Here is a 25,522-nt window from a genome sequence, read left to right as displayed (position 1 = left end):
AAGGTCCCTGGTTTTAAATAGTAGAATCAATATGACAAGTGGGTCTTGGAAGCTTTAAATTACATTTTGTCAACTTGCACCAAACTTAGCCACTGAATTAGACTGCCCTCCATAATTTCAACCACATACCTTCTCCCACAATCCTGTCCTCCAAAGAAATGCAAGCAAACCAGAATGTGGAAAATTTGCTATGCAGAGAACTTTTCTAATTGGCTGAGTGTTCTGATTGGCTAAAAATGTGCTGGCAGCTCTCAGGTTCATCTTTTGCTGTTTACAGTTTATGTGACAATTTCCACATGTTTTAAATAATCTTATGCTGTTGTTTATGTTTTTTATTTGATTTTTTTTATCCAGCCCCCTGCGTACCTCAAAATGTGACCGCAGTGATGGACTGCAGCTCAAATTCCATCAGTTTGAGATGGCAGGCCTCCTTAGGTGCTTTCATATACATTGCCACGGTGGTGGATCAGTTCGGGACTGTTCACACTTGTAAATCAATGGATCCAAATTGCCAGATAACTGGGCTTAGCTGTGGAACCATGTACAGCGCCTTTGTGATCGCATCCAACTTCAAATGCAACAGCTCCTTAAGCCCCACCATCAGTGTAGAAACAGGTACACACATGCAGATATACAAGAGTGTAATTATCGTGACGTCTGACATCTCATAACCAACTCCCTGCCCCCTCTTTCAGCTCCCTGCCCCCCTGGGGATGTACAAGCTCTGCTGGACTGTCAAGAGAATCAGGCGTTTGTGAGCTGGCTCGGATCTCGGGATATGATATCCTTCACTGCCACCATGGAGGACCAGGTCGGTGGTCTTCTCAGCTGCAGCACCACTGCCAGCAGCTGCCGCATCCCCAACCTGAAGTGCGGCCAAGCTTACGCCGTTAGTGTCATTCACCATGATGGAATCTGTCCCAGTATGCCTTCCCAAGCCATACAAATGAAATCTGGTAAGGGAGGTTTAGTGCTCTTCGCTTTTGTTATAGATTGTTCAAGGTGCATTCACACTAATTATGAATAAAATCATCGGAGGTCACCAGTCTCTGCTGTTGGTTTCTAGTCGGTGTTCTTTCTCAACTAGTTCAAAATGTAAAACATCTTGCAGAATGTTGCAGTGTTAATTATTAATGATTTATCCATGCGCATCATTATTTTTAACTTGATTCGTTATTTTTTTTAATTCATTTAATTCATCAATTGTTTTTGACGTGAATAAGCTTTAAATAAATGTAAACAAAAGTATATTATACTGCACGATGGCAGCATAAAAACGACTTACCTTATTATACTGCACATAAGGTTGTACAATCAGAAGTAATTCCAATGCTATTCTTTTGAACAGTCTATTCATCAAAGAATCTTGAAAAAAAAGGTAACAGTATTTTACAGTGTCCTTGTTACATGTTACATGTACTTACCATAGTAATAACAGTAAATTATGCATAATTACATGCAACTAACCCTCAACCAAACCCTAATCCTACCCTAACACTATAGTAGGTACATGTAGTTAATAAATATCACTCAGTACTTAAATATATAATTACACTGTAACAATGACACTTAAAAATAAAGTGTAACCAAAAATATAAAATATAAAGTAGCACAACTCTTCAACATTGATAACAATCAGAAATGTTTTTTGAGCATCAAATCAGCATGCTTTCTGAAGGACCTTATAAAATATACTTAAAATATATTTGTCACATTCACTCTAATGGATGAATAAATGAGACAAAGTAATTCCAATATAAATGTAGTTTATAGTCCAAGTGATGAAACACAAACGAAACAGTGTGCGGGGACAAACAATACCGGACAAAAAACTGAATGCAAAGAGGAACTTAAATACACAGTGATAATGAACTAAATACAGACTGGTGTGCTTGTTAAATGAATGTCCACGAAAACTGATTAGTGGCGGGAAACTACAACAAAGTAAACAGATAATTGAAGAGAAACAAGAACAAGAAAATGAAACTAAAGCTAAAGTGAACATAATGGTGACAATAAAAACAGTTCTTTAAAATGACAATAATATTTCACAATATTGTTGTTTCACTGTCATTTTGATCTAATAATTGCAGCCTTGGTAAGCAGAATAAACTTTCAAATACATTTAAAAAAAATTTTTTTAAACATAAAAAAACAGACCCCAAGGTGTTAAACGTTAGTTTATGTCTCCATGTACATGCGTGAGTGTCGGATGACTCTATTTTCTGTCAGACAATGGAATGAATATGAAATAGTGACTGACTATGTTAACCAGCAGTCCAATAAGTCACTAGATTTGTCATTTGTCGCTAAAGGGGTCTGAAAAGTCAATAATCTGGCGAAAAAGTCACTAAGGTAGCAAGACTGGTCAGCAGTGAGTTCAGCTCCAACCCTAATCAAACATACTGGAACAAACTATTCAAAGTCTTCAGAATATCTAGAAAGATAAAGGCAGACAAGTTTGATCAGTTTTGGAGCTAAACTCTGCAGGACAGTGGAAACCCTCGACCCCCAGCATTGTGGTTGGAAACTGTGCATGGACAAGCACCCTCAAAACTTGTATTTTTTCTCTTGCTATATAACATTAAATAAACTTTTCTTAACCAAATACCTTCTCTGGCCAGATATCTGAAGAACTTTCAAACTCCTTCCATACCAGATAATAAAGATAAAATGATCTCTCCACAGTGCCGTGTGGTCCAACACATGTTCGGGGTGAGGTACAGTGCCTCTCAGGGGTTCTCTCAATGAGCTGGGACAGGACAGAAGATGCTGAAGGTTATATCGCCACTGTGGTCTCCACGAGCACTGGAGGACTGGTTTACTGTAACTCCACCATGCCTGCCTGTAACGTGAGCAATCTTCAGTGCGGTGATGCATACTCTGTGCAGGTCAGGTCGTACAACGGCTCCTGTCTGAGCATGCTCAGTGAACCTTTAGTGATTAGAGAAGGTGAGGCGCTGGTACACTCTCAAAACATTAGTTTCATATCATCATTTGATTCAGTGCTGCCATTTGAGTGTTATTCTAATGCTTTCTACCCTGCCCTGCTAGTGCCATGTGTTCCTACTAATGTGACGGCTCAACGGACCTGTGGCAACAGCTCAGTGGACGTATCATGGCTTGCAAGCCGTGGTGCTCAGTCCTATGTTGCTGTGGCTGTGGGTGAAAGTGGGCACCGGACCAGTTGTTCCTCCAACACCACGACATGCAGCATGCTTGACCTGCACTGTAGCAGTGTGTACTCCATCAGCTTGATGGCTGTAGACAGCAACTGCTCCAGCCTGGAGAGTCAGAGTGTGACCCTGCACACAGGTGAGGGGAGTCTGGTTTACAACACATCGTTCTTTTGAAGGATTCTTATGAACCAGTAGCCTGGTTGACACCAGACCCTTCTCAGTCGTAACTGAGATTGGGTCTGGGGAAGCTTTATTCACATCCCATTTCCAAAGGGGCGTCACCAACGGACGTTGCTCAAATGCCTCTATAGGCGCAATTGGATAGACCTAAAACCAATCAGAGTGATCGTCATCGTGTAAAGCCCGCCTCAACGTTTGTGATTGGTGCCAAGATTTGGAAAGATTGGAAATGGGCTTGAATGGGCTCTTGGCCAGACTGACTTGCAGAGCAAATCTAAATTTGCTGGAAGTTCATCTGGGTTTTCCCAGGCTAATGAACCAGTGTTGTTATTGTAGATTGAAACTAAAACTAATAAAAATATTTCTTGTTAATTTAAATACACAATATCCATCCATCCATCCATCCATCCATCCATATATATATATAATAACTTTAAGTTGAAGTACTAAAATTCCAATATCTTAAAAGCTAAAAATAAAAGCTAATTCAAAATATTAATAAATACTATAGTTAGTATATACTAAAATATGGGTTTCAAAAGGGGGTTTTCACAGTGATGCCATAGAAGAACCATTTTTTGTTCCCCGAAGAAACCTTTCACTGAGCAGCTCTTATTTTATTTTTTTATTTTTTTATGTGAAAAACAGTTTACTAATCTGAAGAACCATTTTCCTCCATGAAGAAACTTTTGTGCAATGGAAAGATTCCACTGATGGTTGTTCATAAAACCATCAATGCCAATATAGAAACAAATTAATATCATTTAATAATATCATTATACATAAATACTTGTATAATTTTTAATGTCACACCACAGGACATGCCAACTTCTTATGTCAGCTGCCCATAAAATATATGAAATTATTCATATACAAATTCCTACATAATGTTTACTCAGAATTCACTCATACATTTGTATGTCTTTCACATAGACATAGACAAAGTGTAGTCTTTCACATATGAATATGATAATATTTTTTAGCATTTTTTAAAATGACTTTTAGTTTTAAATTCTAACTGATGATTTAATACAAATGTCAAAATGTCTATGTATTTGTACAAAAAGTATATGTACAAAATATCAAAAATCAGTGGCTTTGTAATATAGGGTGCTCAATACTCAAATGTATTAATTTTCTCTTTCCTCTCTTTCTCCTGTTCAATAGTTCCTTGCCCACCAACTGACGTCCAGAGCACGGTGAATTGTAGCACCAACTCCGCCACTCTGTCCTGGACCACCAGTCTTAACGCTGTGTCCTACAGAGGCAGGGCGTTAGGCAGAGATGGCCATCATGTGACGTGTGATGGCAGAGCTCCAGCGTGCCAGTTAAACGGCCTGCACTGTGGACAGGAGTATGTGTTTGTTGTAACTGCTTCTGACGGTCTATGTGAAAGTCCAAACAGCGTGGAGTACAGACATGAGACAGGTAAAACAAACAAACTCTGATTGTCTTTATCTTTCACTTGTTTCTCTTATCTGAGTTACCCTTGTGAAAAAGAAGTGGCCTCTTACATGCACGTCTCATCATATCTGTAAATAGAGAAAAGTCATTCCGGCTACTTTGGCGAGTGTCTGGTGTGGGAGAGGCGTAGGTTAGTTGTCACAAAGAGTGAGAAAGGTTGACATGGAGCAGCTAAATCTCAAACCTCCAGAGAACCACCTGTTTAAAACAAACACCGAACAGAGGAGAGTCTGCGACCGGCAGCAGAGCGCATAATAAAACCAGAACCAACATCGGCTTGGCTTTTCGAAGTTTGACATGTTGTAAAAGCGACGCAGAGATGATGGCGTTTTTATTACTCAATCGATGAGAAAAGTATTTTATTGAACAGGTAAATTGCCATATATGAGCCATATAAGTTCCTTGTAAAGCATTGTCTATAGTGAAGGCTCAGTTCATTAGGGTTGTTGTAGCGCTGTGCTGGAATTTATTTTCAAGAAAGTACCGTACTATTAATGGTTAAAGCTACAGTAACGTCTTCAGCTAGTCAGCTTGAGATTCTTTCCATCTAAACTGTTATATGTCTTAAGCCTAGTAGTGAATGTTTTATGAGCATCAGAATAACCATATTAATCTGCACAGTCACGCAGAGCCGAAGCACAACCAAAACAATGTTCTTCCGCAAATGCATGTAGTCTTGTTTTTAACCGCTAGAGGGCCAAAAGGTGCGCCTTTAAATGTACTTAAAGAGAGTATACTTTCATGACTGTTTCATAACACATAAGTTCACTTTTATAGCTTGTCATAATGACTAATTAAAAGGTGTACTTAATTGTACATTTTAAATAATTGTATTTTAATAATCTTGTGTCATGCTTTAAAGTACAATAATTTTGATTTGTATATGTATTTGTATATTTGTATATGTACAAAGCATATTAATTTTAACTGTAGTGTGTTGTTCAACATTACATTTAAACTTCAAATGTACTAAATTGCAACATCGATACAAATGTGTAATTACAAAAATATGTTTAAATACATGACATACAAGTTTCAATAGAAATTACTTCAAAGTACATTTTAGTTTTAGTCAGTACATGCAACAGTACCTATATTTTATATTATATTACATTTAAATATGTAATTCAGAGGGTCAAAAACACTCTTCAGTTCAACTAATTGCATTTAATAAATGTAAACATTAATAAATATAATTTAATTGTAAATAACATACAATTAAGTGTCCAAAAACATTACGTTCAGTTCACACATAAGTATATTCTTTTAAAATATATTATTTTTGCAATAAATATGCTTTTTAATGCTACTTCTTTTTCACAAGGGCAAATTGTAAGAAGTGGAAAAGTAGTTACTTGATGAGCTAAGACTAAATAATCTGAGTTCCAGTTAAATAAAAGTTTAATTAAGTTGTCTCACAGATTTCCATTGTACATTTCCTGTGGCAATCAACAGCACTGTTTTGAAACCAGAGCATTACATAAATCTCTCTCTCTCTCTCTCTCTCTCTCTCTCTCTCTCTCTCTCTCTCTCTCTCTCTCTCTCTCTCTCTCTCTCTCTCTCTCTCTCTCTCTCTCTCTCTCTCTCTCTCTCTCTCTCTCTCTCTCTCTCTCTCTCTCTCTCTCTCTCTCTCTCTCTCTCTCTCTCTCTCTCTCTCTCTCTCTCTCTCCTCATGCGTTGTTTTCCAGCACCGTGTGCCCCTCAGAATGTGTCCAGATTCCTGGACTGCGCCTCTAACAGCCTGAACGTAAGCTGGGCTCTTGGTCTCCGAGCTTTAAACTACACCGTCCTCACCAGGACTACAGGTGGCGCTGTGCTCAGCTGTACCACAACGGCCTCCAGTTGTATCGTCACTGGCCTGCAGTGCGGTCAGAACTACACCGCGGTCATCACAGCAACCAATGGAGAGTGTCAAGGGCCAGAGAGCGTAACCCGTCCCGTCCAAACAGGTGAGATCAGATCACAACATGACAGAAGAGCAAAACCTTCCAAGTCATCTTTCACCCCTCAAAAAATAAGACAAAAATGACACATAAGAAATCCTCCCTGTCTCTGTTCTGGCAGTGCCGTGCATTCCCACATCGGTCCGCGCCAGCGTGGAGTGTGCGAGTAACACGGTGAGGGCATCATGGGATCCAGCAGCGGGAGCTGTGTCCTACATCAGTGTCCTGACCGGCCCAGGCTATTACAGAGAATCCTGCACGACCTCTGACCTCTCCTGCTCCTTCAGGGGCCTGACCTGTGCGCAGACCTACACCCTAAATGTCATCTCTCAAGACACCCAATGCAACAGCTCAGTCAGTCCCAACGTCTCTGTGACAACAGGTAGGAATTACAACCCAGAGCGGCTCTGGACATTTGACCAAAAGCACAAATGTTACTGGTTGGCCAGTTTTCTTTGCAGTGCCATGTAAAAGCCGTTCATTCGAATATATTTGTTTATTGCATCAAATTTTGCACCGAATATTCACCTTGGTGTGACTTTAATAACTAGCATTAAAATACATTAAAATATTAAAATGCAGATTTGAAACTAAAAGTTGACTGTTAGCCATCAGCATGTTGCTAAAGCTAACGATGCAATAGTTAGTAATTAATTAAATTGATCTATTTTTACAGATACTTTCTGGCGGTTTAGATATTTTTCTCATTCTGGTGTTGTCTTCTCTGGCAAGCATACAGGCAACACCGCCTTCGAATTTGACCAAAAGATGCTTAGAAGGCAACATCATTATGCATATACAGCATACAATGTCTAGGTAGGCAGAAATAAAGCTTTGGACTAACCTTTGACCTTTTCCAGCTCCCTGCGACCCTGAGAGCGTGACTGCAGTGCTCAACTGTGACTCGCGTATGGTGAATGTGTCGTGGCATGCTGGCGCTGGTGCCACCAGTTACACCGTTCTGGCACAAACACAGAATCAGAGCATTCCTTCCACTTCCTGTCGTTCCTCGGCCACTTCCTGTGAGCTCGCGCAGCTCCAGTGCGGGGAGGTTTTCAATGTCACAGTATTTGCTGATAATGGAGCCTGCAACAGCTCGGCACGGGCCAGCACTACACTGGAGACGGGTATGGAGAGTTTAGAGTCCAGTTTAGAGCGGTTAACTAAATTTAATTTAGCCTAATCTTGACTTAATTTCCCTTCGTTTCTCTTCCCGTGTATTGTCTCAGCGCCGTGTGCTCCGACAATGAGGTCTCCTTCACTGAATTGCAGAAGTAATTTGGCGCTGGTGTCTTGGGCGGAGGACCCGGATGCTGTGAGGGTCCGTGTCAATGCCACCTCTGTCCTGGGACACACTGCCACCTGCAGCTCTTCTGGAAACAACTGTTCCCTGGCTGCCTTACTGTGTGGTCAGACGTACAGTGTGTACGGTACGGCCCAGGGCCCTCGGTGTGAGAGCACACCTAGTGCTCCCTTCAGCATTATCACAGGTAAATACACCACATATTCATCATTCAGCACCACATGAGTCTGATTTTTCAAAACTGCATGTACTGCATGGTGGTTCATTCTGGCAGAAGTTACCCAAACAGCTGAAGTAGATATAGCACCTTTAAATTCTGCAGCATTTTTTGCAGAAAAAAAAAATGGATTAGCGCATCAAAATGTTTACTGATATTGCTGATGGAACTGATGTCTTATTTTTAGTGCATACAGTCTATTTTAATTCTTCAAATTTAAACTAATTTAGAAATTTTTTTTTTTGTCTAGAAAAAGAGCTTTAATGCAAATAAATTACATGACAATTACAATGTATCCACATTCATAAATTGCTCCCATTAAAGCAAGGGCACTTTCAATTTATTTGGACTAACACAAACTAAATGCTGAACATTTTTCACTGGATCAGTAATTTCATGGTCCTATGAACTTCACTTTTGCATGTTACAGTTCAATTAACCCAGGTTTTTCAGGGCCGCTTTTCTCGTAGAGATTAAAAATGGTTCAAAGGACGAAACATTTTTTTGCAGAGCTTAATAGAAAATCAGAGCTATATAGTCATATTTTTTCTGTGTAAATCTATAGATCTATACCTACAGATTATTTATTGCTTATTAATATATCTGAGACATTTCATTTAATTTGAGTAAAACATATAGCTGACAATACGTCAAATATATAAAATCATTTTGTTACACTTTATTTTAAGGTGCCCTTATTACAGTGTAATTACACAATTAAGTACTGAGTAATTTACTGGTATAACTACAGTAGGTACATGCAACGTGCAACACTGTAAAATAAAGTGTTACCACAGTAATTAAAATATTACGGTGGCTGAATGGTTGATACCCATGTACAATATTTACATATTTTATTTAAAGAAAAATTAATTGACAATTAAATTGAAAGTCAACTGTCTACTACAGTTTTTGCTCAATATAAACAATTGTGAGTTATAAATTCAGAAGTGCGTGATATAAAGTCTATATCTAAAAAGATATATATAGATATGTCTATAAAATCTAAAGTTTATATCTCGTAATTCTGAATTTATGACTCGCAATTTTATAAAGCGCCATTATAAAGTCTGAATTTTGAGATATAAACTTCTGAAAAAAGTCAGTCTTTTTTTCTCCTCAGAATTGAACTATAACTCGCAATTGCGAGATTATGTCTCACAATTCTGAGAAAAGAAGTCAGAATTGCGAGATGTAAACACGCAATTGTGAGAAAAAACGTCAGAATTGTGAGATATAAACGCGCAATTGCGAGGGACAAAGTTTATATCTTGCAAAAAATCTCGCAAATTTATACCTCGTAATTGCGAGTAAAAAAGTCAGAATTGTGACATAAAAAGTCGCAACTATCTTTTAATTGTTTTATTCTGTGGCAGAAACAAGCTTCTTTAGTCGGCATTATTGACAGACTTATAAATCAGCCAGGCCAATTTAGTCTTTAATATTCTTTTATAGTCTCAACATAAACATGTTGAGTGAGTTAAACTGCTGTTCTGTCACTGTTTGCCAGCGCCCTGCAGCCCTGCTGAAGTGAGCGCCAACTACAGCTGCGGCACCAGCACGGCTCTGCTGAGCTGGACCGAGAGCCTGGGCCGAGAGAGCTTCTATGTGCATGTGGAGACCAGCGCTCACTCAGACTCCTGCAGCACGGCCCAAACCAACTGCTCCATCAACTCGCTGAGATGCGGGAGTCTTTATAATGTCTCTGTGGATTCAGTGTCTGGACGCTGCAACAGCAGCAGCGCAGCTCACACACAACTGCAGACAGGTGATCACACATTTAAACACACCACTCATGCAGGAAACATTTGCAAAATCTTCTTTACCTTGTTTTACTTGCTTTTCAAGGTTACTTGCACCAAAAACAGTAATTTATTTATTTTTCATAACCATCTTTCACCCTCTTTATGATCCTTAAAATTAAATAAGCCTTTTTTTGCTGCTGTACATTTCTTTGAATGTTCACTTATTGCATATTTAATTTTAGTAAATACTCTATACATGATGTTTTGAAAAAATACTTGATAGAAGACAATAATGCCACTTCTCTATCTCTCAGCCCCTTGTGCCCCAGAGAATGTGACTGTAACGCTACAGTGTTCGAACAACACCGCCTTTGTGTCCTGGGCGGGCAGTCCTGGAGCCGTGGCCTATAACGTCACTGCTGTTGGCCGCGATGGTGATGTCAGGCGCAGTATCGTCACTGGCACCAGCTGTCAACTACCCAACATGCACTGTTCTCAGACCTATGACATTGTAATCACACCGTTCTCTGAAACGTGTGCTGGGTTCCCTTCCACTCCCTTCACTTTCAGTGCAGGTGTGTATTAGCAATTTGGTACAAAACTGAAACCCATTACCTTTTAAGGTACGCCCAACTGTGAGCTACGAGGCTGTTAATCCATGGTATTTGCTTCTGCTGAAGCCGTTAGCCCGCATTATTTCAGCTTATTTTTAAAATAATCGTGTTTAACAGCAGAATTTGTGGTGATAAAACTACATCACCCATGATGCTGTACAGAAAATTACACCAATCAGAGAGTCGAAGAAAGCAACACGGGTCAAAATATCTCTTTAGCTCCGCCCACTCCCATGAAACACTGCGAATGACGTAATCGAGACGATCTCTTTACACTCTCAAAATACTGAAATGTTTGTATATATATATATATATATATATATATATATATATATATATATATATATATATATATATATATATATATATATATATTATCTTGCAATAAACTTAAAACACATATAATAAACATTTCTAAATGAGTAGTTTTAAATTTCATAATTTTTTTTAATTCGATTATGCTGTTTGCAATGCTTTATGGGATTTTAGTTCTTTCCCTCACTAAAACCGTCTTGTACCTTTGTCTTTTTGTCCGATTAAAATTGAATTTTTTGCTTCAAATCAAAGTTTGTAGTTTTGTAATTCACCTCATAGCTGATTGGCTTGGTTAATGGCTTATAACTGTTTAACAAAAACTATTTTAAATCCCTATGGGAAAAATGTATGAAAAGAAAAATACCTCCGGAACCAGTGCCACTGAAAAAGGGGGCGGGCACTAATGCACTCTATTAGATAAACTATTATGTAACAAACTTAAAAAGTAGGTAGTTTTAAACACATCAAAAATGTACAGTCCATGTCTCACCTGCGTCCAACATCATAATTCTGTAAATTAATTGTAGAATCTTTTTTTATAATTATTAATCTATTTTAATTACCAAGCACACAACCAAGTTACCATATGATTTTTTAAACTATCACAAAGATGGAACATTAGATATATTTGTGATATCCAGGAAGTAACATGATTTGGACTAACAACACTGTAAAAAAAACAGTAAATTATATTACTCCATTTTCTCTATTTAGTGCAAGCCGCCACTGAGTGACAGCTTGATTTAGGCTGAATCTACTACCTTGTGGATGAACAACATTTTCGGATCAGTGCTTACTAATCATTTACTAATCATCTGATGGCTTTTTAACAGTTGTGCACCCTATCTGTGAAAGGTTCCTGTTATAAAGGACGCACTAAGGGTCTTAGTTCAGCAACCATGAATTTGTTACATTGGGGACTAAGAAAACCATTTTCTTCCCTAAAAAACCCCTTCAGGTTCTTGTCCTCCCAGTCGCGTTGAAGTTTCTCTACAATGCAGTGGTAATGTGGGACTTGTCAACTGGACTGCCGCCAGGAATGCTGAAATGTACATTGCCACGGCAAAGGGTTTGAATGGCCACAGCCACACTTGCTCCTCCAATGGCACCAGCTGCACTTTCAGTGAACTTCACTGCGGTGAGAACTACACTGTTACTGTGTCTACAGTGGAACGGGGCTGCCAGAGTCAACCCAGCACACCTGTCAACCTGAGATCAGGTCAGGAGACTGGACACACAATTTTAGAGAATTTGTCTTGTCCTTGTTTTCAAACATAGGCATTACACACAAATGAACAGGTCTTAGCAATTAAAAGTCTAACTAGTGTTTGATTTTGACCCAATTCCTCTTTCTTAGCTATCTGCCCACCTTCCAATCTGGCCGGTCATACCAACTGCGCTACTAATGACATCAGCATTACATGGGACCCCAGCACAGCGCCTGGAGCCACTTACTTCCTGTTCATCCGTCAGGTGAATGAGCTGAACTCCACCACCAGCACAGTGCAAACATCCCACGCTCTGACAGGGTTGCACTGTGGAATGAGCTTCATTGCTCAAGTGGCTGCTCAGGACAGCACCTGCACCAGTCCGTACGGAAGCCCAACACAGGTCTACACAGGTACAAATGTCGAACATTACAACATAGCATTGGTCTACTTACTGTATATTATCAAATATGTAAATATGTAACGTATGGTAAGCCAGATATTATGGCAAAATAATCCCAGACAGGATGATCAGGGTCTTGAATGGGTTTATGTTGTGCTAATGACTATCTGATTGTACATTATCCTGCTTTTTACATGGCAACAAACCAAATAAAAGAAAAAGAAAAAAAAAGAAAAGAAAAAAGACTCGAACGTGGGTTGCCTTGTGCACAGCTATGGCATAGCTGTGGCTCCAACATAACAGCTTATTTTATCGTTATATACATCTTTGGGTCGTTATATTTCTTACAGATTTCTGCTCATTCTAAATCAGATACAGATAAAGTAACACAGTAAAGATTACATTTATATGTATGCATTAGTGAGAGAGCAATTGTGTGTGAATCTATTATACCGGGTAGCGTTTCTCTCTACTAATAGTGAAGCTGTGTGTTTTAGTTACTAAGAAATATAGGTTAGGACTTCTCAGTTTCTAAGCTATTTAATTGATCAATCACAGAACAGTGTTGAAAAATCTGCACTGCTTAATGTTTGTGTGTGCGTGATCTTAGCATGATGTGTGTGTGTGTGCGTTACAATGCAGGATCGCATTAGTATTGAACGACGATTTACTTGCGTGTACAATAAGCTGTTTAAAACGTGTATTCACCCGATCAATTCTGAGCATCCAGATGGTATAATAAAATATGTCTTGTGGAGCGCTCTCGGAGTATGCATTTGTTTGACATTTTAACTGTTGGAAATGGAGCATAAAAATGAACTTCAAAGATTTCTTATCCTGTTGAAGGACCCCTTTATAGGTCATGATCAACGACTAGTCGACGTCAAGCTTAAAGCGTCATGACAGAGCATTAAAGTCTGTGCAACCCCTACCACCAAGTGGTCCTACTTTCCTTGAAAGGGACTTTGTTTAGGGTTAGGAACCATTGAGTGATATGAGAGATAAGAAACTAGCACATTTATGTAGGAAATCACTTTCCTGGAACAACAGGAGTTTTCACATTGTTTCACTGCTCAGTTGCATGTTTTGCATAAAGTTAAATATCTGGACATGCCCACATTATGCCACCAATGGCTGCGGTCAGAGAAAACCGCCAACTCTCATTAAAAAAGAATGTTGAAAAATTTCTGAATTTTAATGAAGAAAATTAATGGAATATTAAATACGGTCACATTAGCAAGGCTGCTGAAAACGTGTATTGATCTGAGTCTCATCCATTGATCCACAGCTCCCTGTCCACCCAGTAGCCTGGCAGCTGCTGCCAGCTGTGGCACAAACAGGGGCACCATCAGCTGGCAGACTGGAGCAGGGGCGCAATCCTATACTGCCAATTTAGTGGGAAACAATGGACACATGGTTTCCTGTACATCCAACACCACTTCCTGTTCTGTGAAGCTCGAGTGTGGACTTAGATATACGGCCACTGTGGTTTCCGTGGTTGGCTTCTGCAACAGCACCACTAACAACAGCATCCAGTTTGACTCAGGTAATTTAAAACATCAATCTACAATCAATGTAACTGCTTTTTTAAAGCAGATTTTTTAGGGTAAACTTGACAAAACATTTTCCTCTTTGTTTTACCTTCACAGCACTGTGCCTGCCAAGTAATGTGACAGCGCAGTTAGATTGTAATGCTAACACTGTAGCTGTACATTGGGACCCCAGTGCAAACAACCCTGACTCCTACACAGCCCTGGCCATTGGTACGGATGGCACTCGGGTTTCCTGTAACACAAGCTCAACTTCCTGTACCATTCAGAACCTGAGATGTGGCCGTACCTATAGCATTGCTGTGACAACATCCCAAATTAACTGTGGAATCATTGAGGGTTCAGACTACCATATCGAGACAGGTAAACTGACTAGATTAATCCTAACATTTCTAAACCAACTCCAAACCAAAAAAGCTGAATTACTGTAGCCCTCTATCATTTGTATCCCATCAGCCCCCTGCCAACCACAGAGTCCATTTGTTCTAATGCAGTGCAGCACTAACATTGCTACGGTAACATGGGACAATAATGGGGCAGATCAGTTTGACATGGTGACTGCGCTCAACTTTACCGGTGATGCGACGGTATGCAACAGCACAAAGAGATCTTGCACATTCACACAGCTACACTGTGGAGAGTCGTACACACTCAGTGTGGTTGGATTCCATGGAAACTGCACCAGTGAACCCAGCGAGAACTTCAGTCTTGACACAGGTGAGACAAAGCTGCACACAGGTTAGGGTTAACCTTAGCCTGAGACTGATATAGCTAATAAAGAATCAGACTGATGCAGCTGATAAAGAACTGATAATAAAGCAGTTTGAGAACTCTCCCCCAAAAACATGATACAGAAAGAGTTTGTTATGGGTCCAAACTCTTCAACAAATATTTCTATTTAGTGGACGCCACATACCTTTTGCTATAATGCTTCATGAATTATTTTTTTTTTTCTGCCCATGTTTGTGGATATGTGGCTTTCCTAACACACACTGTTGTCTCTCTTAGCTCCCTGTGTTCCCACTTACGTTGTGGCGACAACAGACTGCGAGACGTCCATCACCACTGTAACCTGGGATTCAGCACGGGGTGCCAGCTTTTACACTGTTCATGCCGTGAGCGCCTGGGCGAACAACAGCACATGTACCAACACAGATACAACCTGCTCTTTCTCAGACTTGGACTGTGGACAAAACTACACCATAACAGTCACAGCTGAGGATGGCAACTGTGTTAGCATGACCAGTGCACCCACCACTGTCACAACAGGTACTGGTCACAGACACTTAGAGTGGGATAAACTACTGTTAAACAGCCAGTTAAACAAGCAAGAACTGAGTGCACATTTAAAAACTAGTCATTATTCCACAATAAACATTTCAAAGTAGTATGCTACATTGTTGACATTATAATGGTGGAGAAATTTCACACAGCAGCTTTAACAAAACTACTACCTGTTTGTATCCCTCTTTACTAGTCCCATGTCCACACTCCAATCTGCAATCAACTCTGGACTGCAGCACCGACACCGCTCTGATCTCATGGACGCCCGGTAGAGGCACTCTGATGTATAACGTTTCTGCCGACGGCTTTGATGTAGATCACGAAGTCAGTTGCCGTACATCTGGCTCCGCCTGCAATATCACCAACCTGTACTGTGGCAGCCGCTACCAAGTTAGTGTGAGCGGAGAAGGGCTCATCTGCCCCAGCCAATCATATAACTGGATTGCTCTCAATTCAGGTAACAACCTCATAAGTCACTAGTTTATATGCTTGTGTATGGTTCATCAGTGTGCTGTTCTAAAGAAAAAGGTTTATCACCGTATACTTTCAGCTAAATTACTCGGCCTCTCAAATAACTTTTCCTATGATGACATCACCATGGCCATGTGGGCTGTTGGTTAAAGTAATTTATACTACAGGGCCGTTGAATGCTTGAATCTGATTGGTTGACGAACGTTCTAAGGTGTGCATTATTTTCAGGGAAACGCACGGCTAAAGTAGTTCCAGGCAGGTCTTGACCGCATTACAGTTCCATATCACTTCGCGTAGTTAACGGTAATAACGGAAAATAGGATACAATTCATAACAAGAAAAAACATTTAGCCGCATGCGCTTGATCTGGAATTTTCAGTGTCTAGCTTCACAATCAATGGAAACATGCAGTTTAATGTGAATAAATAAAGTATATAGTCCTATCTATAATCAATAGAAAATTAAACTGAATATAGGCTAAATAAATGGATAATCCTGCAGCACGGATTATTATTGCAGATAATATAACAAATAAATAATTATTGATAGGCCTACTTGTTAAAAGGGGTTTGTGTTTCATTTATTTGGCTAGTCTGTCAATAATAGAAAAAAAAAGAATGAATTCGAATTAATTAAAAGGAATTGAATTAAAAAATAAATAATAATATTGACGCACATGCTTTTCTGTCTCATTATTGCAACATCTCTCTCTAATATCTGCATTAATAACTGCATAAAGCCGGGGACACACTTTAAGGCCGGTTATGAATGTAATTTGATACTTATGACTGATCATGTCCAAACGCGTGTTCAGCGCGTTCAGTCTGTGTTCAAAGTCGGTGTTTAAAATCTGCTGCAGTCAATGAAAACAGTCAGAGAATGTGTCAGCTAGTCGTGTGTCCCCAGCATTAGTCTGCTATCAGTGGCTCAACCCTCCGTTACTAACTCTAAAATGACGTTTTGGAATTAGCAACGGAGGCAGTGGATTAGATGCGTAAGAAATTAGTCCTACATACAAGAGCATTTTAATGACAAAAACTTTACAAACGTCTAGAAATATATAATCTGAACAATGTTTCGAGGTGTGGTAACTGTAGTATAAGCGGAATAATTGACTTCAGGCCGTTGAATTATTAGAAAAATAATGCACACCCGAGGTGAACGGCCACTCCGCTTCGCGTCGTGACCGCATTACCACCTCGGGTGTGCATTATTTTTCTAATAATTCAACGGCCTGTCGTCAATTATTCCTTACTGGTAACACTTTATTTTACAGTGTCATTGTTACATATTACATATAGTTACTATAGTAATAACTTTAAATTAAGCATAATTAATACTAAACAAAACCAAACCCTAATCCTAACCCTATGGTAAGTACATGTATTTACTTAATATTACTCAATACTTAAATGTATAATTACAGTGTAATAAAGACACCTTAAAATAAAGTGTAACCAAGTAATTCTTGTTGAACCTGTTTCACTCAAATATATGTCATATTACAGAAGTGAATTGGATTGCCAATTCCATGTTGATGTAGAATTTTTCCATGAGATTTTCTATACTTCATATAAAATGTTGACATTACCGATTAGCATGTTACTTTGATGTTCTTTTGCTTCTCCAGCACCATGTCCACCCACTAATGTATCCATCCAGTCATCCTGTGGCTCAAACACCGTGTCCGTTTCTTGGGAAGCCTCTCAGGGCTCAGTGTCCTACATGGCTGTTGCCGAGGGCAGCGGAGGTCATAGGGTGACCTGCGACACCACCCAGCAGACCTGCAATATTATCGGCCTGCAGTGCGGACAGACTTACCAAATTTATGTTTCTGGAGTGGATGGTGGCTGTATTGGATCCAGGAGTGAAGTTCACATTCTTGAAACAGGTGAGACTTTTTGACATCCATTTGCAATATATATAATACATCTAAAGATCTCTCAGAACACTTTAGCTATTGCACAATGACATACTTGTAGCCACCCAAAACACCCTAACACAGGCAAAACTCAACGTATAAATCACCTACTGCAGTCAGTGGTCTTAAATGACTATATTAAAGGCGTGTGATACACCAATCCCACGATCAGACAAAGTTAGGCCATTCTTGGTCTTATTTGTCCACTTTCTATGACTTCTGTCCGGATTTCTTTGAGGAGAGGGTATATGGGCGGGTAAATGTATGGGCTTTTTCAGATCTTTTGATCTACTGGATAAAATAACCTTGAGCAATTTACATATGAATGCGCTCGGAGACGACGGAAAAACATATGTAGAGCAGCAGCTTTCATTTCTGCTCTGACAGCCGCAAGATCAAGTCAAGTCAAGTCAAGTCAAGTCAAGTATATTTGTATAGCGCTTTTCACAATACAGATTGTATCAAAGCAGCTTCACAGTATTAAATTAAAATAATACAACAAGGTTTGTTTCTAGTGGAATTTATTGATTGATAAAATTAAATTAAATATCCCCAAAATATCCCCAACTGAGCAAGCCAAAGGCAACAGTGGCAAGGAACCGAAAATCTCCATCAAGTGACCTAATGGTGACCTAAAACTCCATCAGGTGACCTAATGGAGAAAAAAAAAACCTTGGGAGAACCCAGGCTCAGTCGGGGGCCAGTTCTCCTCTGGCGTTTATGAACTAGAGGCCGGATTGTAGTTTGAACTGTAAGATTAAAAATATTATATGAATGCCTGGCCGAAAAGATGCGTCTTTAATCTAGTTTTAAACTGGGAGAGCGAGTCTGAGCAACAAACAGTATCAGGAAGACTATTCCAGAGTTTAGGAGCTAAATGTGAAAATGCTCTCCCTCCTTTGGATGATCTGGATATCCTAGGTATGACCAAAAGCCTCGAATTTAGTGATCTTAAAGAGCGCGATGGATTATAGGGCGATAGAAGGTCCGTTAAATAGACTGGAGCTAAGCCGTTTAGGGCTTTATAAGTCAGTAGCAATACCTTGTAATTAATACGGGACTTTATAGGTAACCAATGTAGTGATGATAAAATTGGTGTTATATGATCATATTTTCTTGATCTAGTAAGAACTCTAGCGGCGGCATTTTGGACTAACTGTAGCTTGTTTATTGAGGATGCAGGACAACCGGCTAATAAAGCATTACAGTAATCTAGTCTCGAGGTCATAAATGCATGAACTAGCTTTTCTGCATCAGAAACTGATAGGATATTACGTAGCTTAGCAATGTTTCTAAGGTGGAAAAAGATCACGGCTTGAAATCAGGAATGGTGAGAAAACATTGTGCTTGTTATGTTTTTCATCTTCAAGCCAAAGTCTAACCAAGCCTCCTGTTTGGCTAGCACGCTTCCCATAATGTTTACGCATTAGGTCAGTAGGTGGAGAGAACACGGTCTTTTGTGGCTATTCGAACGCATTTGACCACATGAGTGTTTACACTACGAAAGCAATCTGGTCGAGTGCATTTTCGACAACCTCTGGAAGTTGTCGAAATTGGACAAGCTCAAACTATTTAGACCCCATTTACAGCTGTATTTACAGTCATCTGTAGTGATCCGATCTACCAAAATGCATCTTAGTACCAGGTGTAAACAGGGCCTGAGAAGAAAAACGGAATTAACTAAAGCAAGAAAACAAATACAAATGACAAATACCAACTACTGACACCTGCTGGTATGGAGAGTTATTTCATCTCGCACGGGCGCAGAATGTACGTCCTAGTTGGCTGTAGTGTTGCCAACTTTTTGGCCCAGACACAACTAACGTGAGGCGACACTGCAGTCAGCTTTAAACGCTGCAAGTTCATTGATGTCAGTTTGATATGTCTGGGCCTTTAGGTGGGTGGTCCACTTGTAGTGACCTTTGACTTCTGTGTCCCCTTCAGCCCCTTGTGTGCCTCAGAATGTGTTGCCTATCATTGAGTGTCCATCTACTGTTCTCAACATCACCTGGCAACAGACAGGTCAAGCCCATCACTACCACACCACAGTGAGAAGCAGTGATGGACAAGTGCTGGGGTGTGACTCTAATGCAACCTTCTGCCAAGTACCTCACATTCTTTGTGGCCTGACTTACAACGTGACAGTGACTGCCTATAGTCAAACCTGCAACAGTTCTCAAAGCTCTGTGCAGCATGTCACCTCAGGTACCTGTGAAAGATAAGATATATAGTGTATAATAATGTTTAGTATTTAATTGAATATTTTGATGTCTCTAACATATCTTTTCTGGATTCCTCAGCCCCCTGCCCACCAGATGATTTTTTTGCAGTCTTGGACTGTACATCAAACACTGTCTCTGTGTCCTGGAACTCTAGTGTGGATGGTGTCCTCTACATTGCAAAGGCCTTTTATTCCAATAATGACCACAATTACTACATGTGTAACACTACAAAGACCAGCTGTGACATCACTTTGACCTGTGGGAGAGATTATAATGTGACTGTAGTGCCAGTAAGGGATGGCTGCACTGGGGCAAATGCTCCAGTCCAGTATTTTATGGCAGGTTAGTCACATTTAATGCATCATATTTTTCCATAATTTAATATTAATTTGTTTATCTGTTTGTCTGTCACAAATTTCACTTTTGGGATGTGTGTTTGTGTATAAAGCTCCTTGCACTCCCCTCATGTTGGGCGTCGAGATGGACTGCCTGTCTGATTCGGCTTGGCTGACATGGGAAGAGTCAGCAGGGACGGAGCTCTACATCGCCATGGCAACTGACAGTGATGGACAGGTGTACCAGTGTAACTCAACTGAAAACCAGTGTACAGTTGAACAGCTTCAATGTGGAAGATTCTACAACTTCAGTATCACTGCATCTAACAGTCAGTGCGACAGCCACTTGAGCAACACTATGGAATCTGAAACGGGTGAGAGAGTGAGACGGGAAGTTTTCCACTGTAAAAAATATAACATCATAACATAGTTGTCAGGGTTATGTTATGTTTTGTCTTTGTTTGATTCATCTTATTCACCTGTCCCTCATTAATTATTGGGTTAGCTCCATTGTTTGCCCTTGTACTTAAGCCCTCAGTTTCTGTCAGTTCTTTGTCCTGGATTGTTTAGACTCCCATGTTTAACGTCAATGTGTATGTGGTTGTGTTTCCTCTGAGTTACAGCTACCCACCGTGACAATAATAAGATAATAATTATAATCCTGTCTCCTTTTCCCTTTCAGCCCCCTGTCCACCTCAGAATGTGGTCACGTCAGTGGGGTGTGACTCTGGAATGGTGCGTGTGTTGTGGGATGAGAGTGTTGGCGCATTGAGCTACACTGCAACTTTGGAGCGTGCAGATGGAGATACCACCTGCTGCACGGCAAACTCCACTTCCTGTGAGGTCACTTCCCTTCCCTGCGGCCAGATGTACGTCCTGACGGTCACTGCTGAAGGACGGACATGCAACAGCTCTCAGAGCATTGAGGTCATCATACGGTCAGGTAATACACACTGACCATTTAACCCTGTTACCAATGCTGCTTTAAGAAAATGAATACAAAAATATGAATCTAAATTTGATGTGTATAATTTATTTTTATTTACCGTACCTATTACTGTAATTTGCATGTTCATTGAATCTTTATTGGTAGAAAATCAAACATCAGAGTAAACTCAATTGATATCCCAAAATGTACTAACAGGATTACAAAACTAATGAGAAAAAAATAAGATTATAGAAAGTCAAAAGTGATAAAAGGCTAGGCACCTCCTTCCACTTACTCGAGAAATTTTGATTCTTTTTTGAAGAGTTTGAAACTCTATTTTGTATCATCTTTGTGAAAAATGCTATATAGCCTCTGGATGCTCTTTTTTTAGTCATTAAGGTGTATTTCAACCCACAGTTCCCTGTGTCCCGGAGAGCCTGGTGTCCAGTACAAGCTGCAGTAATAACGTAGCCACCATGTCATGGATGAGCAATGAAGTCGGTGAGCTCTACATGGTTAGGGCCATCAGCGATGACGGGCTTCACTTCGACAGCTGCTCAGGGTTTGGTCTGTCATGTGATCTTACAATGCTGATGTGTGGTGTGCCATACACTGCCACAGTAATAGCACAAGACAGCATCTGCACCAGTACACCCAGTCAAGCTGCTCCAATCAGGACAGGTTTGTGCGATTTTATTGAAATATGCATTGTAATTGCTGATGAACCAGATGGTGCCGAAAAATCTGCCGTAGTTACTCACAACATACCTAAACTTTTCTTGTTCCTAATCGATTTAACTGACAGTCACTTCTCTCATGTTCAGTGCCCTGTGTGCCGGATTATGTGACCGCTAATGTGACCTGCCAAGGGAATGGCCTGTCCGTGTTCTGGCAGGAGAGCGCAGGCGCAGGATCTTACACGGCTACGATTGAGGACAGTTACGGCCATTTCACCAACTGTCAGAGCATGAACGACACCACCTGTACAGTTAACAGACTCGCCTGCGGACAGACCTACCATGTCAGTGTGACAGCATCAGACGGATACTGTGACAGCTCGCCCAGCACCGTCATTGACGTAGATTCAGGTAGAAAGCAATGAGAACATATTTACACAGACACAACAGTCGAATTCCCCCAAAAGATTCTGTTGTAGATTCTGTTATTTGAGTCCAGAATCCTCATTCTCACTGGGTCACACTCCCCATAGTATGTTGAATTGAAATTTGAATAGGAAAAATTTACTGAATTGCAATTTAAAGATATTCAACACAGTCAGTCAAGGAACAGACCAACACGTTTTGCAATAAAACATTTCTGTATCATATCACATTAAAAAGAAAAAAATACACTTCTGTGAATTTCAGCCATTTAAATATGTTTAAAATTCTTTTGGAATGTAATTTGTACTTCAGTTCTGAATGCCGTGTGCTGGTACATGTCAAAAGGTTGTTAATACTTTTGCTTTTACTAAAAACTTATGTAGGCTTGTAACATTTCTTTGAATTGCTAAATATGACTGGAGTATGGCAATTATATATTACAACGTTTACTTCTATGGAGAAAGTGCCATTAAATGTATCAAATCTTCTCTCTCACACATAAACGATGCAAAATACAATGTGGCATTCTATGCGCCATAGATGCTGTGAAATTTTCAAAAAGTTAATCTGGACCCTTCTTTTTGGTTTCTTAGTGTTTTTTGATGTAGCATGTCATTTGTCTGTATTTCAGCTCCTTGTATGCCTCGTGACATTCGGGCACTAATAGACTGTCAATCGGGTACGGCTACATTGTCATGGCAGCCAGGCACTGGGGCAATGCAGTACATGACCACAGCAGTGGGTGAATCTGGTCATGTACTCACCTGTGAAAGCAACAACACCAACTGTGAGCTGACAGGACTGGCCTGTGCAGAGAGCTACAACATCACTGTGTCAGCAGAAGGACAGACCTGCAGAAGTTTTGCAACCATGATGGGACAACTGAAGACAGGTGAGCAAAACTACTCAGAACACCTCCTAGAATACTTGAACAAACTCCCAGGACAATCCAGCAACCCCACAGCAGCACGTTAAAACACCTTGGAGCACCTCAACAACCACAACTACCCACAACACTGAATTACATTCGCAACTACCCACAACATCACCCAAACAAATACCCAGTAATGCCCTAGAAACCATCCACAATGCCCTCTCAACCACTCAGAGCAGTATGTTAAAACCTACACAGAACACCTCACTGTTTTCATCAATCAGACTACAAGTGGACGACACTAAATTCAGTTGTAAACGTGGTCGAAAGTGGACAAGCTGAAAACGTCTTAGACACTTTCCAGAGGTAGTCAAAAACGCATTTGACCGGATTGCTTACCTAGTGTAAACGCTCATGTGGTTGAATGCGTTTGAACAGCCACAAAAGACTGTCTACTCTCCGCCTACTGACTTAATGAGTAAACATAATGGGAAGCGCACTAACCAGACAGGATTTAAACTTTGTCGAATGAAGACCTAAGTTTGGTTTGAAGATGAGAAGTTTGGTTCTCTCACCATTCCTGATTTCTAACACACTCACAGCGTTCAGCGTGATCTTGCAGCTGTCAGAGAAGAATCGAAAGCTATGTTTTTCTATTTTCTCCGGCCCTGTTCATATGTAAATTGAGCAGGCTTATTTTGTCCATTAGATTCGAAAGATTCGATTTCTTGAAGAAATCAGGACAGAAGTGGTGGAAAGTGGACAAAAGAGACAGATTGAAACACCCGGTTTAAACAGGAATGTGTCTCCCTCATCTACCTCGGCCTTAGCAATCACCCTGGCAATCACCCAAAACAGCATTGCAACTGCATAGAAGTGCTCTGAAAGCCACTCAAGACACCCAAAAATTGCATAGCAGCATCCTAGCCACCACTCTCAACATCCCAACAAACGCACAACAGCATGCTAAAAACACTCAGAAACCTTACCAGTCGGTTATAAATGCCATGGAAACTACACCTAACATCCTTGCAGTACTGTAATACTGTATTTTGCACCATGATAATGAATTTCTTTCTCTTCATTATGAACTTAGGTCCCTGTGTACCTCAGCATGTTGAAGTGCAGTACGGCCTGTCTATCGGCCAGTTGTCCTGGGACAGGAGCAGAGGTGCTACCAGATACAACGCACAGGCTGCCACTGATCTGGGATCAGTGTTGTCCTGCTCCACCAGTGACACCTCCTGTGTCCTCTACAATGTGTCCTGCAGTCAGACATATGACATCACTGTGACAGCACAGAACAACATCTGCCAAATAGCTGCTGTATCTGCATCAGCTACTCTAAACACAGGTGCATTCAATTTACCCCATTTAATTTAATTTAATGCATTTAATTTATTATCCCAATGATTTTAGTGCTTTATGCGTCCAACAACTGACTGTGTGTGCTTTAACAGAACCCTGCCCACCCCAGAACGTGCAAACCCACCTGAATTGCTCAAGTGATGTAGGGACTGTGTCTTGGGAAGAGAGTTTGGGAGCGGTGGCATACGTGGCTTTCCTGGAGGGTCGTAATGGTCAAAGCCTGTCCTGCTACACGACAAGCTCCAGCTGCAGTGTGACCGGGTTGATCTGTGGCACTGTTTATAACACCCATGTGCGAGCCATTGGAGGAACTTACAACAGCACAGACAGCGAGACAGTTCTTCTCACATCAGGTTAGGCATTTTTTCTTGCTTTCATTTATTCTGTAATGAATCCAATGGATTTAAGGCAAGTTTGGAGGCAAGTTTAACTTAGTGATGGGCGATTTCAAAACACTGCTTCATGAAGCTTTGAAACCTTTACAAATCTTTTGTTTCGAATCAGTGGTTCGGAGCATGTATCAAACTGCCAAAGTCACGGGATTTCAGTAAACGAGGCTTCACTACGTCGTAACCGTTTCGAAATGTCAATGGTTCACCGCTAGGGAGGTGATAATCATGAATCATGTGGATTCACTGAGATTTCCCCCGCAGTGTCAAGTGTTTATGGGTTTTTACCTGATCTCTGATCAGTTTTATACATTTGAACATGTTTTAATTAAGCATTAGTATAATTAAAATGAACAACAATAGTTAATAGACTCTAATTGGTCTGTTTAGCTAAGCCATCCATGGACCAAACAAAGCAAGCCCTAAAAATTGATAAAAGAACACATTGCACAGATACTTGACATTTAATCTTAATAGATGATTAGTTAATTGCATTTGATAGATTT

The 25,522-nt window shown here is 40.2% G+C and overlaps 1 protein-coding gene across 1 annotated transcript in view; it reads left to right on the top strand.

Moving 5' to 3' along the window:
- Window positions 1-377: 377 nt before the first annotated feature.
- fndc7b (fibronectin type III domain containing 7b) overlaps window positions 378-25,522 on the top strand; it is a 50,425-nt gene continuing 25,280 nt past the window's right edge. The window contains exons 1-28 of the mRNA XM_079849568.1: window positions 378-615; window positions 696-956; window positions 2,689-2,952; window positions 3,055-3,315; window positions 4,527-4,787; window positions 6,512-6,772; window positions 6,888-7,148; window positions 7,627-7,893; window positions 7,996-8,256; window positions 9,797-10,054; window positions 10,346-10,606; window positions 11,919-12,179; window positions 12,318-12,581; window positions 13,860-14,117; window positions 14,221-14,484; window positions 14,578-14,838; window positions 15,130-15,390; window positions 15,599-15,862; window positions 17,507-17,767; window positions 19,742-20,002; window positions 20,098-20,361; window positions 20,468-20,728; window positions 21,037-21,297; window positions 21,700-21,963; window positions 22,107-22,370; window positions 23,017-23,277; window positions 24,356-24,613; window positions 24,720-24,980. Of these exons, the coding sequence (XP_079705694.1) occupies window positions 387-615; window positions 696-956; window positions 2,689-2,952; window positions 3,055-3,315; window positions 4,527-4,787; window positions 6,512-6,772; window positions 6,888-7,148; window positions 7,627-7,893; window positions 7,996-8,256; window positions 9,797-10,054; window positions 10,346-10,606; window positions 11,919-12,179; window positions 12,318-12,581; window positions 13,860-14,117; window positions 14,221-14,484; window positions 14,578-14,838; window positions 15,130-15,390; window positions 15,599-15,862; window positions 17,507-17,767; window positions 19,742-20,002; window positions 20,098-20,361; window positions 20,468-20,728; window positions 21,037-21,297; window positions 21,700-21,963; window positions 22,107-22,370; window positions 23,017-23,277; window positions 24,356-24,613; window positions 24,720-24,980 (7,294 nt within the window). The 5' untranslated portion in view covers window positions 378-386. The remainder of the gene's footprint in view (window positions 616-695; window positions 957-2,688; window positions 2,953-3,054; window positions 3,316-4,526; window positions 4,788-6,511; window positions 6,773-6,887; window positions 7,149-7,626; window positions 7,894-7,995; window positions 8,257-9,796; window positions 10,055-10,345; window positions 10,607-11,918; window positions 12,180-12,317; window positions 12,582-13,859; window positions 14,118-14,220; window positions 14,485-14,577; window positions 14,839-15,129; window positions 15,391-15,598; window positions 15,863-17,506; window positions 17,768-19,741; window positions 20,003-20,097; window positions 20,362-20,467; window positions 20,729-21,036; window positions 21,298-21,699; window positions 21,964-22,106; window positions 22,371-23,016; window positions 23,278-24,355; window positions 24,614-24,719; window positions 24,981-25,522) is intronic.

The sequence above is a fragment of the Squalius cephalus genome (assembly GCF_949319135.1).
Source record: "Squalius cephalus genome assembly, chromosome: 18".
NCBI classification, from domain to species: domain Eukaryota; kingdom Metazoa; phylum Chordata; class Actinopteri; order Cypriniformes; family Leuciscidae; genus Squalius; species Squalius cephalus.
The sequence above is the reverse complement of the archived record's forward strand: the minus strand, read 5'-3'. Positions and strand labels throughout refer to the sequence as shown.